The sequence below is a fragment of the Neopsephotus bourkii genome, unplaced genomic scaffold (genome assembly GCF_033783945.1).
Source record: "Neopsephotus bourkii isolate Nb327-2 ecotype Australia unplaced genomic scaffold, CSIRO-AGI_Nbou_v1 NB_1792, whole genome shotgun sequence".
Lineage (NCBI taxonomy): Eukaryota > Metazoa > Chordata > Aves > Psittaciformes > Psittacidae > Neopsephotus > Neopsephotus bourkii.
In genome coordinates, this window is record NW_026902266.1 from 1,939,980 (window position 1) to 1,955,460 (window position 15,481).

General features: G+C 45.4%; 2 protein-coding genes across 8 annotated transcripts in view; one reads left to right on the forward strand and one right to left on the reverse strand.

Annotated features, from left to right (window-relative positions):
- Positions 1-4,835, forward strand: part of ZFYVE26 (zinc finger FYVE-type containing 26) — a 47,664-nt gene extending 42,829 nt beyond the window's left edge. For 5 of the 7 annotated variants that reach the window (XM_061380097.1, XM_061380098.1, XM_061380099.1 and 2 more), the window contains 5 exons: positions 775-916; positions 1,461-1,520; positions 2,848-3,030; positions 3,407-3,451; positions 4,312-4,835. In XM_061380097.1, the coding sequence (XP_061236081.1) occupies positions 775-916; positions 1,461-1,520; positions 2,848-3,030; positions 3,407-3,451; positions 4,312-4,521 (640 nt within the window). In that variant the 3' untranslated portion in view covers positions 4,522-4,835. Of the gene's footprint in view, positions 1-436; positions 643-774; positions 917-1,460; positions 1,521-2,847; positions 3,031-3,406; positions 3,452-4,311 lie in introns of those variants that run through there. The other 2 variants (XR_009729523.1, XR_009729522.1) reach the window with 2 other exon arrangements.
- Positions 4,836-7,485: 2,650 nt separating this feature from the next.
- LOC133226490 (retinol dehydrogenase 12-like) lies at positions 7,486-15,468 on the reverse strand. The gene is made up of 7 exons (XM_061380103.1): positions 15,363-15,468; positions 13,607-13,725; positions 12,661-12,816; positions 12,270-12,374; positions 11,651-11,860; positions 10,999-11,188; positions 7,486-9,060 (listed from the first exon to the last, which is right to left on the reverse strand). Exons 1-7 carry the CDS (start codon positions 15,401-15,403, stop codon positions 8,958-8,960), a joined length of 924 nt encoding a protein of 307 aa, XP_061236087.1. The 5' UTR covers positions 15,404-15,468; the 3' UTR covers positions 7,486-8,957.
- Positions 15,469-15,481: the final 13 nt, after the last annotated feature.

The window sequence follows — 15,481 nt, forward strand, 5'->3', positions numbered from 1 at the left end:
TTTTTGTTTCAGTGTTTGTGTTCAAATTGGATTTAGCCAACACATGCTAGCTGTGCTTGACTCAAATCTGACTTTTATGTAGTTGCAGTTATAGGAATCCTGTTACCTTTTCCCCCAACAACCCGGGAGATGAGCAGTTGTTTCTACTAAAAATATCAGTCTGTGCATCATCTACCTTCCTTTAATTAAAAAAAAACAAAAACCCACCAACAAAAAAAAAAAAACCAGACAAACCCTCTGCAATGCAAGCAGTCTTTAGTGCTTAGCTGCTTACCAGGGTTAACTCACAACATTCAACCATGCAGAAGTTATAGTTGTCAGACATAACTAAATCTCTGTATTCAAAACTTGGAGTGTAAATTTAGCCAGATATCTCTTGTACTTGGGGTTTTGTACCCTGTTTTTCTTAGGGGCTTGTTTGTTTCCTCTTTTTTAGGCTAGACACTAACTTAAAGGTCGGGGAAGTGTGTGTGATGAGGTGGAAAAGAGGGAGTAGATACTTATTTGGAATCCAAATTCTGTGGCTTATTTTGAAGTGATGTGAACAAGTGCTCACCTTCAGCTTGTGGTACATAATAACTGCACAGATCTGAAAGTATCTCAATGCTGCAGACTTGGCTACGCTAAAGACAAAGCCAAAAAGTAACTAAAATAATAATTCCTTGGGAAGATGTCTGATTTTTGAAATGTGTTCAAGAAAGAGAAGGTGTCAGTTATTATTTGTGTGAACTTAGTTCTATTTCAAAATAAAATCTGAATTTTTCCTCTGTCTAGGCACATCAATACAGTTGATCTGCAGATGGAAGTAACAAAGTTCCTGCATCGATGTGAGAGCTCAGGAACCTCTCAAATGACAGGTTCCTCCTTGCCCACACTCTTTGGAAACAATAACATGAAAATTGATGTTGCTTGCAAGGTACTTCTTCCTATTTCAAACACAGCTCTATTTTTCATCAACAACATTAACTTGATATACACATTGAAACATTAGAGCAGCCTTTGGTTTTTTTTCATGGGTAGGTTACTTGTGCATGTATGCAACCTACCATTTATGAAAAAAATCATGGTTTTCCTCGAAGTAGGAGAGAACACGTGAGAACTTGGAGCTCCTCTCCTCAAAGTTCAAATTTTCAGGGGCAGATGATCCCAAATACTAACAGTAACACGCCTTTTGATTACGCAACCTACTGTATTTTGAAGCAAGGCAAATACTGCTGTTTATTCTAACCCTTCTTAACTTCATCCCAGCTCCATCCGTAACTTTCCAAGTGTCCCACAGGAAATCACTGTGTGACAGTAGACCCTATATTTGCCCTACGTATTGGGGTGGTGCTGTTCTCTGAAGTATTGCATTGACTTTTGTCCTCTGTCTTGGGCAGAATCTGGAAATGCATTATTATTTAACTGTATAATGAAAAAAGAGTGTGCATCCCCAAAATTGTCTCTTCTTCTCTTTTTAGGTCATGTTGGAAGGCAAGAACATTGAAGAAGGTTTTGGGATTGCATTTAGAGTCCTTCAGGTATGGAAAAACTTGATATAACAAGCACTACTATTATAAATGTAACTCCTGCAAGCAAAAATTGCTTAAGCAAAAGATTTTTTTGCATAATGTCTGTTTAATCCCCCAAAAGAAAAACTTCTTGTGAGAAAAGTCACCAGTTCAGGTCTTAAATATCCATGTATTTGGAAACGTGGTAAGGAAATGAAAATGCTGCTTCAGTGGGACATTTGTGAACTAATTGGGTCCTACAGTGGAACTTAATGTGTACATTGCTGTATATCTTGTTCAGTGACTTAACTCCAGCAAATCACAATCACTGCTGTGAATGGAGAGCTCTGACTTGGTAGCTCTCTGCAGTTCATGATAGCTATGCAATGGCACAATAAATAAAATACATCCAGGGCTGTCTCTGTACTATATTCTCCTGGCTGATAGCAAAACTAATTAACTGGAAAGTCCCTTAGGGGGGTCCTCTCCTTCCTCTTGTCTGGGTAGAAATTGAGGTGCCCATTAGTAATCACAGCTCATGAGGCTCCAAACTTTTCTGTGTGTTTCTCATCCATGTTAGGAGCTGCTAAAAGATACTGCTTCAAGCAGTGCAGTTAGCTGGGACAGAGGGTATATCAGGGCCACTTCTGGATGGAGGTGGCACACTGAAAGAGTATTTGTAGATATGGCAGGTTCTGCTCCCATTTTTGGGTCAGAATGTACAAGGCAGAATGCCTGTTTGTAGTGAGATGGAGAGCCTTAGAAAAATAGCACTTCTTGGCAGCAACAGCAGCCGCTACCCACATTAAAACTGGAGCAGCATATCCAGCTGCCTGGAATCGCTTCTGCTTCTTTCTTTCCTTTTTTCTTTATTTACTTGCCTTATTCCTGGCAGGATCAGTCTACAGCTTTATCATCCCTTCCTTCATATGGGAGGTGTAAGATGGTCAGTTGCCTTCTGTTTCTCAGGGCACATGAAGGGTGGGCTGCTGGTGGAATGGCTGGAAGAATATAGTGGGAGCTTGCTAAGTGAGGGAGAGGTGGGGAGAGACCTAGGAAAGATCTTATGCCAGAGGTAAAAAAAAAAATCATCATTTTGCCACCCCTGGAAAGGAGGTGGGAACAGTGCTCTTGTTCTTGAGCAAAACTGAGTGTTACCCGTCTGATTACAGCAAACCTTTAAGCCAGCCCTGAGCAAGGGTGACTTTCAAATCAGAGGCCCCCAAAACAGCTTTGATATTCTGTAGCATGGTGTGATACTGTCCTTAAGAGAGATTGTCTCAACTGTACAGACGCACTGTGCAAAAACCTGCTGCAAACATTTCATGTGTTGCTTTGATGTTCCATCTACCCCTAGGACTTCCAGCTGGAGGCTACAGAAGTGTACAGCAAAGTAGCCAAGCAGCTGGTGAAGCAGCAGAAGTACAGTGAGATTCGGCAGCTTCTCAAGTGTGTCAATGAGTCTGGAGTTGCAGCAAAAAATGATGGGGATAACATTATCCTAAACTGTCTAAATGAGTTCAAGAACATTCCTGCTGAGGTAATTCTTCATGCATTGTGTCCCTTTTGAAATAAAATGGGTACAGTGGAGGCTACACTACAATAAAGGCTACAGGGAAACCATCCAGTGCTGCTCTATTAGCGAGTCCTTATCTCCTGGCTCTGTACTACGTGCTCTGTTTAAAGGTGGGAGCGTGCAGTTTGCCTTATGCAAGTTATGCCACGTCTATGGTAAAGGCAGAAATCAGACTTTGCATTTTTGACATCTGCAGCCCTTGCAGCTGGGACAACGAAACCATCTAGCTGTGATCTTAACTGCCCTTCCTTTATGCAGGGTTTTGGTGCTTGATGGGTTGAAGATTTGTAAATCATAGTCACTCTAAATGTGAACACCTTTTCCCTTCTTTGGATTACAGGATCTTGATAATCTGATTCAGGATATGGACAGTGATGAAAACAAGGTAAGTAAAAGTACAACAGAGAAGCTACTTTAGCAAGAGCTGAACAGCCCAATTTTGGACTGTAGCCTACGTCTTCTCTTTTACCATCTCTCTCATCCTCATTCAAGCCAAAGATTTGAAGGTCACTTCCTAGATTGTAAAAACCACAGTGAATTCCTCAGGGCTGTGGTGTTTGTGATTGTAGAGCTGTGAGATGAAAGTTTGTGGTTTTGTTACCCAATGTCTCAGGTGCCAATGTAAGTTTCTAGTAATGGCAGACAGCTAATGATGACCATTTCAGCTTGCTGTTTCAGGAGTATACTATTTCTATTGCGATCAAGAGTTAAATAATAAAACTTCTCTAATTCTGATATACTTCTTTTCTTAGAGGAAGCAAGAGTTAAACTACTTTGTTTCTTAGCTTTCATACCAGCTAGCCATGCCTCTGGAGAGTCACAGATAAATTTGTGAACTGCAGGTGCATGTTTATGGAGGAAGAGGCTGTGGCTCAGCATTTGTGGCCTGTTGTAGATCCTGTGTGGCCTAGCTGGGAATAAAATCTTGAGATTTGTGACTGTCCCCTGGCCTGCTCCAACTGACAAACTCCCTATGAGGGCATGGTAATTCATGCACAAAATAGGATCCCTGATTCTAATTACATGGTGATACAGTAAAAGGGGTTTCCACAACAATAAAATACAGCTGTCTATCCATCTTTTACACTGGGATCTGATCCATGCCATATTCCACTTCATAACAAGCTGCTACTACCTTGTACAACATGCTTTTGAACTATGTGTTTCCAGTGAATGTTGTTGAACCTTACGCTGTTAGTTTACTACAGCTTTCTAACCGAGTTCTGATTGCCTCTTCTGCTTCAGATCCAGGCCTATGTGATGTGCAACAAGTTGCGTTCTGCCTACCTTGTGTCGGTGAGGCAGGAAAAGACCAGAGCAGTGCAGCTAGTGCAACATGTGCGACAGCTAGCTGAGAGCAGCAGAGATGACATTGTGAAGGCCATCTGTACCCAGTGGCTCCTGGCACACCAGCCCAAAACCAGAAATCGGCTTCCCCAGGGCACTAGGAAGTAGTAATTGACATTCACCACCATACAGAGAGGCAAGACTTCAAGATGGCTTAAAGGCATGTGGCTCAGCAGTCTCTTGGTAACATGGAATCTCTTGACTGATGTTGGTGGCAAATGGATGCTGCTAATGTGCCTCTGGTGAAAGGAAGGGAGCTAAATTACAACTGCCAGTTCTGTATTTTGACAGTCACTACCTCAGGGTGTTTTTTGGCTATCTTTTGGGGGGGCAGTTTCAAAGTGAACAAACAAGAATTTAGGTGAGTACTTCTCTTTCTGGGTTGGGAGGGAGGAGGTGCTGTTGGGGTTTGGGCCTTTTTTGTTTTTAAGGCACTGAATTTTATTACATATTTCTTATTTTTAACCCAGAAATCCTAAATAGAGAGAACAGTAAAATCTCATCAACTCAGTGTAGCCTGGAATATAAAACTTCTTGTGATTATGGGTTTCCTGTAAGCTTTTTTGAGATTGGAGACGTCCTCTTTTACGAAGACTGAAATGCAGAGATTTTGTTTAAGCCTCTCCACAAACCATTGCTAGTCCTTTTTGTTTTTTCCTTCTTCCCTTTTTTTTCACTTCCCCCCCCCCCCCCCCCCGCTAGTACAGTGTGCCCAGTTTCTTGAGTTCTCTTGAAAAGGTAGGAAGCGATTCTCCATGGCAGGTTTCTACGTACCAGTTACACTGTCTGATGTATGCCGTACATATGGTACTTGAGCCCTTATTAGATGAATGAAGTTATAAAGGGCATATCCTGTAACGGGAGTACAAAGGGAAAATAATACTTTAAAATAGTTGAAAAATCATGCACCTCTTTCTTTGCTATGGTGATATCAAACTGTTGCAATGCAGCTTTATCACTAAACAGTTGCCAGTAAACTTCCACAGTTTTTCATCAGGTATAGGAGAAATTGCAGATAAAGCAAGCTGTGGTAGAATTCAACAGGCCGTCTGTATCCCTGTCACACAGGGATTTGTTTCTTACCAGAAAACTCTGTTGCTGTCAGGTACAATTGAACACCAGACTGAATTTTTATTAACTTGACATACTGTATAGACTATATTGACAGGCTTTGCTCTGGAAGTGTTAGGTTAACTCAGATTTATGAAAAAGCAGGAATCTTTGTGTAATGGCTGTGTTCAAGGATGCTGAAAAAAGCAGCTGCTTCTCTGCAACTGTGACTGGGACATGAGAATGGTAGACAGTAGTAGAACCTTCCGGAAAAAAACAGAACAAAGCAAGGTACTAAACAAGAGTTTGTGCTTGTTGTTTACATGTACTTCAGCACAAGAAGTAGGAAAATTAGTTCACTTTGTAAGTAAACTAAACTTCTTAACAAAAGAAGAAACAACAGGTTTTCTGAAGTGTAATATACCTATTAATAGTTTTAGTACATAAACTGTCAAATAAATACATAACTGTTTTGCACTATCCCCAAGCTCACTGTAGTGACAGAACGGACTTCCAGGGATTCAGAAAGGACTTGTCCAGCACCTCCTTCAGTGTTTCATAAGCAGCACCCCACTGATGCAAACACCTCTCTTGGAGGTGCTCTGCTCACTAGAGCAGGGATAGAAATGTCTCTGAGCAAAGCAGTTGGAAATGACCACAGTTAGCATTCAGAATCTCCTGAGCACAGATTTGCGTTATCTCATTAGTGAGTACTAATGAAAGCTTTTGTTTCTTGACCAGGCTGACCTAGCTTTCCTTCAGATTACAGTCATTAGGCTATTCCTAAAGCCTGGCACTATCCATGTCTTCAGTCATTTCCAAATCTCTAATTATGCAGAGGTTTTACTGTTTGTGGTATCCAGATCAGCATTGCTGCAATGCCTAGCGTTTTGCTAATGTTCCTTCAGCTCTGTCGAGCACAGAGTGGGGTTTGTCATGCAGACCAGTCAGTTCTGTACCTGCCTTTCCTCCTGACCCTTTTGCACTGTACCTCATGCACTTTATAGAGCATTTGTTGTAATTTGATTTTTCTAACTTGGAATCTAGAGATCTTTCTCTTACCAGCAGAACTGGAATTTTGATCCTGACTAACTGCCTTGTGTTACAAATAGTGCAATTAACAAGGGGCTTTGAATTTCTGAGCATCTAAAAGGGATTGAGTACTGCCAGTTAGTAAGAACTTCTCTATTAATGACCAAGGTTTGTTTACAATGAAAAAAAGATAATAAAGTATTATGACTGTTCACATATCTACTGTTTGCTTTTTTTTTATCTCAGCATAACCTGTGGATTTCTTTTCTAGATCCGTATTTTGTTTTGGCTGTGCTTAGCAGAGTAATTTGAAGGGGAAGAATTGTTCTGTCATGCAAAATCTCTCTGCCTCCATGTTCTCAACATTTAGATCAATTGGAATACCACATCTTTAGAAGACCTCCCAGTAGCTAGCTCGGCCCCATATGTGTACTCTCACAAACCAGTAATCCTCTTTAGAGAGCTCTGAAAGTTAATCAAACTCTCCCCTGCAAGCCTCCATTTGAGACAGCTAAATGAGCTTTAGTTCCCCATTTTACAGATCAGCTTAGAAGAAAGTATAAGTGACTTGCCCAAGGTCAAAATAGTGGAGGTGTATCTCTGGAAACATGTAGTTATGTGCCTTATATAAAATCTATGGTCAGACTTCTTTGAGAAAAGCATTGACCCGCAAGGGCAAAATATTCCAGCCAGAGCCTTTCTGCCTGTTTTTTTTATAATGGTTTCTACTGCTCCTGAAGGCCACTTTGAAGATCACAGACACAGAGAAAACAAGCCAAGCCTGCAATGCTGGGTAGCATTCTACTGCTACACTATAGTTGTGGATTTAGCTGCATACTGGAGAGTAAGCCTAAAAAGAGAGGACAAAAAGCAGAGTGATAGGGAGGAACACAAAGGGACTTTAAAATGTTGCCTAAATAGAGTTCTCTACATTAGTAAGGCAGGTGCAGATACCAGCAACACCATGTAACATTTCTGAAGGAAGACAGGTTTCTATTGTAAAAGGAAAATGGCTTTATTTAGTATTGCTCAGAGGTAGCACAGGACTGTTCTGCATAGATGGCTCCAGGCAGAAAGAATTAATCATAAAATTAGCATTTGTTCCCCCAAATTGGCAGTTGGTCACAGTGACACGCTTATGTGCAAGTCCAAACACTTCCAAGCTGGGTTGGTTGGTTTGGTTTTTTTCCAGAAGTAGAAGATACTCCTACGAGCTGTGGCACTTGTTTTCTAACCGCTTAACTCTTTCAGAAACAATCTGATGATGGATCATAGTCTAGCATCAAAGTAGCACTAGAGTTTCAAGGGAGCAGTACCATTACTACATGGATTGACAGCTGCCTTCTGGAAGTGCAAGCTGCACAGTACTGCAGGGCCTGACTGGCAGCCTTGGCCAGCCACGTCCCGTAATGGCTGGATAGACAAATGTAAGGATTTCTGTGCAAGGCTTGCTTTCCTGACCTGTAGCTAACTTGACCTCTGTCAAGACAGTCTTGAGCTCTGCTTCAACTATTCAGCTCTAGGTAGTTTGCTGGCATGTCAAGCTAAAGTATCAGCTGAAGTAGTTTCAGTATTTTTAACACAGGTGTTACTCATTCTGCTCTCCTTTATAGGTTCTAAAGTCATCTAAAGTGCAGCTGGGGGGGTTTATTGTGACAACTTTTACACCATCTTTGCTCACATCTCATGTGCTTCACAGGAGAGGTGTTAATATTTTTTAGTATAATAACTTGTCTATGCACAATTGCAGCACTCCTGCAGCTTTTAACCTCCCAGTCACCTGCAGTGAGACCTGGGTTCTCAAAAGATATGCCAACCCTCTGTTATCTTACTGCCATCGGTGTGCAGCTGGGGCCAAGATACTTCAGTGGCTAGGGTCCAGCAGAGAATATTAAGAAAAACAGTTGAGCCCACTTACAAACTTTACCTAATGATTGGCCCAAAAAGGCCAGCACCTATATCTGTATGCTTGAGCTATCTGTATTGCATGGAATTGCCAGAAAATCTAACGCCCTACAGTACTTTCACTCTGACAGGTCAAATAGTAGAAACTGAAAATAACCTTAGATAATAAGTTGGGAGTCCTACAGATTTACTAGTATTGGGAGAGGGGATAAAGGTAATTCTTTAGACTGTCTGATAATCTAAGCCTAAGACTGCAAGCCTTCATTTCTGTTCTAAAGCCAGAGGACAATAGCTTCTGCCTGGTATGTGAAATACCAAGCAAAGGTTGCTCCGTGTCAGTGCTCTAATTCTCCAGCTAGGAAGGGGACTGGTTGCTTATAAATCTCCATCCTGAAGTGTAATACTCCAGAAATTCACATTAGATTGTGCCCATACAACATCATTAGGGCAGCAGAAGTATTGGAGTTTTAGTCTTGAGGTCTCTCAGCAGTGCTCTTCCCAGGAGAAGTATGGCTGGACTCAGCCTCAGCCATGTGCACACTTGAGGTCTGCGCTGCTCAGTCCCAGTGGATGCCGAGAAGCTGGCAGCTCACATTCCAGAGCTTCTTTGCTGTTTCATCATCTCGACCCCATGGAGATACGTATGCTGGCTGGCAGTCACTGCAAGAGGTACATGTTTTATTTTTATTAAGCTAAAGGTCTCCATTCATGTTAATACACTGAAATGTCTGTGTTAAGGCAGTTGCTTTCTACCAGCTTCATTTCAAAACCAACTGAAGGAAGTGTGGGAGGCTGTCCAGCAAACGAGCAAGGGTTGGTGCTAAGCCGTCTTGAGATAGGTTTCTTTCCAATTGGCTAGGGAAAAGTCTTTCCTAATGGCACCAAGAATTGATAGGCAAGTATATTGTCTTAAAGAAACCTATATATGCTCTACTATATACTCTTCAGTGTACCTTCTCATTAACACCACCAAGACGGGCTATAAACGCTAACCAACCTTCTCAGGAGCAGCTCTTCTAGCAGACGCTACAAAAAAAAACCAACCCACCCCACTCAAACAGCCCTTCATTCTAAACTATTTTTCCTACTATACTGCTGTGGCATGAAATGTAAAGCTGCCCCAGAACAGCAATACTGCAATAACCATGTATAGTTATCCCCTTTTCCATTATCCTCTGAACTGGAGCTCCCTTCTTTTCAGCTCCTGCAGGCAGACAGCATTCTGTCTGGAACAGTGATCATGTGTTCTCCTCTGTAATGCTAGATGCTGCAATAACATGGGAGTTTAAGAGAACAGAGGAAATTTCATCTTCTAAACTCTGTATCCAGCCTAGTGCTTTTAGAGCTCCAAGTGCAGAGTCTCTGGTGTTCCTGAAAGTACTCCGGTGGACTCCACCTGTCTTGCTGTGTGTCCTGCTAAACCTAGGACACTGTGGTGTGCAAATTCTTTTACATACTTGTGCTTTATATTCTATTGCCTGGAAAGTGAAGAGGATTTTAGGGTAGTCCAATGTGAATTGTGAATTACTGTTGAAGGTATCCATTTCCCACCAAGCCCAGAACTCCTTGCTTTTATGAGTTTAAAATCCACTAAAGCTTTCTGTATTCCAGCACATAAATGATCCATTTATATCCTGGGACAGACAATCATCCAGAAAAGATTAAGACATCTATCTATATATTCAAGTCTGATTAAGATGGTACAAACTCCCAAGTGAAGATCAGACAAAGCCATTACAAAGACTAATCTGGTCATACATCACAAGAGGAAAGCTCTGCAGACACAAAGGCTCCAACAGTATCCACGTGGGGAAACAAAGATAAACTTTCACATTCATTTCCCCAAAACCAGTATTGTTACACTGCTATACACGCAGTGGGAAGCTGACATAAATCTGTTCAAATGGAAGTCTTCAAATCTAGGGTGATGATGGCTTGGAACTGCTCTGGGCAGCAGTTTTGGTAAGGGGAAAGCGCAGGGTCCTGGAGCAAGTCAAGGAAGTCAGGGCTTGTAGTGGGAGCTACATAAGAAAGTTTGCAGGACAGAGTGTGTGTCCCAGCAGGAGTTCCTCCCACCTGGTGGGTCTGTCACACCGGAGAATCAAGTTAATTTGTCACATGCGAGTCCTGAAAATCTCACCTCCTAGCTCTGCAGCTCCACCAGTCTGCCCAGTGCCCGGGGAGCACAGGCCCCTTCTGCTCCTTCTGTGGGGTACAACTGCAGACAGAACCAAAGCAGTTTTCCCGGGATTGACTCAAGTGACCTCATTAACTAGACAGCTCTGCTGAAAGTGATTTGCCGCAATCTCAGGCAGATCAGGATTAAAGCCCTGAGCACATGACAGCCATTCCTGCCGTTTCAGTACAGTGATATTCCTAGCACTAAAGGACTTGCTGTTGTGTAGAGCTACATATAGTCAGGGATTCTTTTCAACATGATATCCACTGCAACAGACCAGGAAGGGGTAATGCTCTAGTATTTGTCACCCTCAGTCTTATCAGCCAGCCTCTTTCCCAGTCTCTCCTTAATGAAGTCTCATTTTCCCCAGCAAATAAGGTTGCCTTCCACACTATATCACTCCATCAGCTTGCACCCACCTGAAATACTGTCCTGTCACGGAGTCTAGCTCCTCTGCTACTGCACAGTAGATACTGGTCTGAGCTCCTTCCCAAGGTGTCTTCAAGAAGAATGAGAATATCTTCCACAGCCACGACATTACAAATGAATGCCGGACCAGCTCAGAATGGACAGAACCAGGATGGAGAGCGTTTGCTGTGACTTTAGTGCCTGTGGCAAAAGAAAGTAGTCCAGAACAAATCTGCGTGTATCAAATTACCTTAAAAAAAATACATATATATATATATACATATATAAAGGTAATACATTCTTCAGTTCCACCTGCAGACAACCTAAAGGAGGAGTCCAGGCATGAATACAGGGAGAGTAAGAAAAGTCCTCTGTAGTTACTACTTGGTATATGTGATGGATGCATTTGAACCCTTAACCAAACCAGCAGTTTTGTACAGGCTCCAAAGGAGGTAATGGCCGAGTTGTAGCCAAGCCGAGAACTCCTCTAGGAGACCCATGAGGAGTCAGTGACACAGTGAGCATTGAGGCATATGAACTTGGAACACCATCATGGGATTAACGCATGAATAGAGCAGGGCTTTTCCAAGACTCATTGTCCTGGGCTTAAACCACTCATTTATCAAGGAACAAAAGTACACTCTGCTCTCCTCTGGGACTTGCCTTGCAGCCGCCTCGCCAGCTCCCGGGTGAAGAGCACGTTGGCCAGTTTGCTGTGACAGTAGGCAAGGCCACGGTTGTAGCACTTCTCACCGTGGAGATCATGGAAGCGGATTCGGCCGCCATGATGAGCCAGTGAGGACACGTTCACTATGCGGGCTGGGGCAGACTGCTTCAGACGCTCCAGCAGTAGGAAGGTCAAGAGAAAATGACCTAGGGGTGAGAGGAAATGTCATCCTTCTCTACAGGTTTATCCTCCTGGAATTTCAAAGTACTCACGACACATTGTTTACATGTTATATCTTATTGCTGCCCTCATTTCAAGTTCAGGGAAAAGACAACCCCCCTGAATCAACAGCTAAACTTTTTGGGGGCCATTAAGTTCTGCTCCTCAGCTCCAAAAAGCTAGTGCAGTCATATATTTCAAATGTCCCAGGTAACGTGTAGACACTTAAGCTGGGTGCATGCAAATACACTGCACTGCATCTCCAGAACTCTGACTCTGGCCTTCCATCCTTCCCCAAGAAGGAAGGTTGAGGAAGAGAAAACGTAAAAGCAGAATTTCCTCTGGTATTCTGCCTACCACAGACCCTGAATGCAAACATGACTCCATCGGCCTTACCAAGATGATTGACTCCCAGGTGCATCTCAAAGCCATCAGCAGTCTTGGAGTAAGGGCATAACATTACCCCAGCATTGTTAATGAGAATATGGAGTTCCTTCTCCTCTGCAAGAAACAACAGACATTCTTAAACAGGGAAACAGAGACAGACAAGAGGATGACACAAGTCAGCCAAAAAACCTCACGCCTGTCTTGAGCTGCAGCCACAGCACCGCAATAAAATGGTAAGTCTACCACAAACTAGCTCATAGTCTGTCAAGCCCCTGCTGTGAACTGCAGTACCCAACGCAGTACAGAGATATGCAGGTCAGGGACTTGGCATCTGCTAGGAGAGCAGACAGCAGTCCTTGGTAAAATAGTCTCACTGAAAAGAAGGATCTAGAGACTGTACCTGCTAGAAATTTCTCAGCAAACTCCCGGATGGATTTTGTATCAGCCAAGTCCAGTTTTTTCACAATGACCTCCTGGTTCCCTGTCTCAGCTCGGATTTCACTGGCTGCAGCTTCTGCCTTCCTTATGTCTCTGCAAGCGACAATCACCCTCGCTCCTGCAAGGGGGGTAAAAAAACAGGAACAGAAGCTGAGATCACTGGAGCACACTGGATGATGGAGGCTAAGATAAACTGGCTATACACAGTGCTTACAAACAACGTCCTGTTTATTTAGGGCATCAGCATCAGTCAAGGGAGCAGCAGGGAGGGACAAAGCCTTTTCTACTATACTATTAGCTTCCACCCAGCCCAAAGCTGTTTTCAGAACAGGAAGATGCACATCTGAAGTGCCTCTACCCAGGCACTCCCACATCAGGAGCAGGTATCACTACACTGGTATGATACAGTTGTATCTACCCCTATAACAGGAATGCCAAGCCAGGAGCACAAGATACTTGGATTCCAGCCAGAGTAATTTCTAAACAGATTATGAACAGGAAGTTAATCTCCTTACTAGTCACCCAGAAAGCATGTATACCAAAATAGCTTGAAACATGAATAACTAAAGCACACCTCAGTGGACCTAGGGCATTTCCCAGCCTCATGCAAACAGAATACAGTGATACTGGCATCTTCACCAGTCCTCTCAAAACATCTGCAGTGCAGAGCATTTTCATGTCACAAGGAATATTTTTGGAGTTCAAGCAATGAAAACAGCCAAGGAACTGGGGACTTGCACCTTGGTGGTCACAACCTCTGGAGAAGCAACACTTGGGCTTGTCTGAAGTAATTTTGGATTCCAATGTTAGCACAAAACACTTCCTTAGATCTGGAAGAGGCACTAGGCACACCCAGGCACACGGCCGTCAGCTGCAAGTGGGTGCCTATTTGGTAACTGGTGACTTGCCTCTTCGTGCGAGGTCTCTGGCAGTCTCCTTCCCGATGCCTGTGTTGGCTCCTGTGATTACCACCACCTTCCCGTCCAGCTTAGCTGTTGATTTACACTGTCCTCCGGCGACATACCTCCTGCAATAGAGGGCAGCAGCCCCCCCCTCGACGGGGGTGACCAGGGGATGTGGGTCAGTGATGAGCACCCAGAGCCCCACGTTTCACCCCAACGGTAGGATTAACCGGGAAGCCACAGGCGTCGTTACGTGAAGCGGCCGATCACGATCGTGTCGTGCCCGGGCTACCAGGACCTAGCCCCTACACCCCTTCCCCGCTTTACAAACACCGGCGTGACTCGGCCCGGCCCCGCCGCCCCGCCCTGGCGACAAGTGGGACCACGGCTCCCATTGGCTGCCGCCACCGACTCCGGAGCCTGGGCCCAATGGGCTCCGCCGTGCAGCGGTGAGCAGAGGCCGGGCTCCACCCCCGGGCTCCCCGGCCGATTCTCTCCGCACCCGGCCGGGTCCGCGGGCCGAGGCAGGCCCCAGAGCGAGCTCCGCGCGGCTCGGAGGCCCGGGAAGCCGCCGAAGCAGGCGCTGCCGGCGGTGGCAGGGCTGAGCCGAGCCCCAGCTCCCGCCGCGAGCGCTACTGAGGCGCTGGAGCTGCGGCCGCGTGAACAGCGCCTGCCGCAGCGCGGGCTACAGAAACGGGATCTGTTAGTCCCAGTCACACAAGCACGCAGGTAGACCTGACCGCCGTGCGGGGCGGTGGGGTGCCCATGGCTACCAGCGCAAGCGTGAAGGGCTAGGGCCGCGCTCTCTAAAACAAACCTGATGTAGGGCGCTGCCACGAGGAAGAGGACGGGGACAGAGACGGCAGCCCCTAGCGCCGCTCCCCAGCAGGTGAGCATCCCCGCCGCCCGCTCCATGCTCACTGCTCGTGCTGGCGGCCGCCCCAGGCCCGCCCCAGTCACCTCGGACACTCCCCTGCCGCTTGGGTCCGCCCCGCCAGCGGCAGGCAGCCCCTCAGAGCATCTCAGCAGCGGCCCCTGGTGGCCCCGGCGTGGCCTGTTGCTTGACCCAGCGGGGCAGCTGCTGCAGGATTTTCTCGCAGCGGACACCCCGCGGCTCCCGCTGCCTGCCGCGGATGTGCCCCTGCCGGGAGGAGGAAGGCGGCCGATTCTACAGGAAAGGCTGAGAAAGTTGGGGCTCTTTAGCCTGGAGAAGAGAAGGCTGCGTGGAGACCTCATAGCAGCCTTCCAGTATCTGAAGGGGGCCTATAGGAATGCTGGGGAGGGACTCTTCATTAGGGACTGTAGTGATAGGACAAGGGGTAATAGGTTAAAACTTAAACAAGGGAAGTTTAGATTGGATATAAGGAAGAAGTTCTTTACTGTGAGGGTGGTGAGGCACTGGAATGGGTTGCCTAGGGAGGTTGTCAATGCTCCATCCCTGGTGGTGTTCAGGGCCGGGCTGGACGAGGCCTTGGGTGATATGGCTTAGAGTGAGGTGTCCCTGCCCATAGCAGGGGGGTTGGAACTGGGTGATCTTAAGGTCCTTTCCAACAGTAACTATTCTATGATTCTAAGCCGGGAGCCTGCTGCTTTTTTTCCCCGGGCAGCGCAGCACCCTCGTGACAACCCGAGTGTGCCGCCCTAATTGCACTGCCCAGTTCATAGCCGGAGAAATCTCTGCAGAGAAAGCGCGGGTGCGGTGGACTGGGGGGACAGTCCACATAGGTTTGCATAGCCTCTCGTCGGGGTTTGTGACACTAACCCTATCAAAACGCATGAAACGATGCACACGTTAGTACGCATTGAGGGCCGGGGACACGCGGCGGTAGGCCCAGCCGTGCTCGCTCTCACAGTCCCCAGAGCACACTAGAAGGAGCAGGC

Bases quoted from the DNA above. Each gene is read 5' to 3' on its own strand.
- LOC133226490 (XM_061380103.1), bottom strand. From the start codon at position 15,403: ATGCGTACTAACGTGTGCATCGTTTCATGCGTTTTGATAGG. The intron at 13,726-15,362 runs GTTAGTGTCACA...CCTCTATTGCAG, and splicing joins GTTTCATGCGTTTTGATAGG to GAGGTATGTCGCCGGAGGAC. The intron at 11,861-12,269 runs GTAAGGCCGATG...TCTCACCCCTAG, and splicing joins CCTGGGAGTCAATCATCTTG to GTCATTTTCTCTTGACCTTC.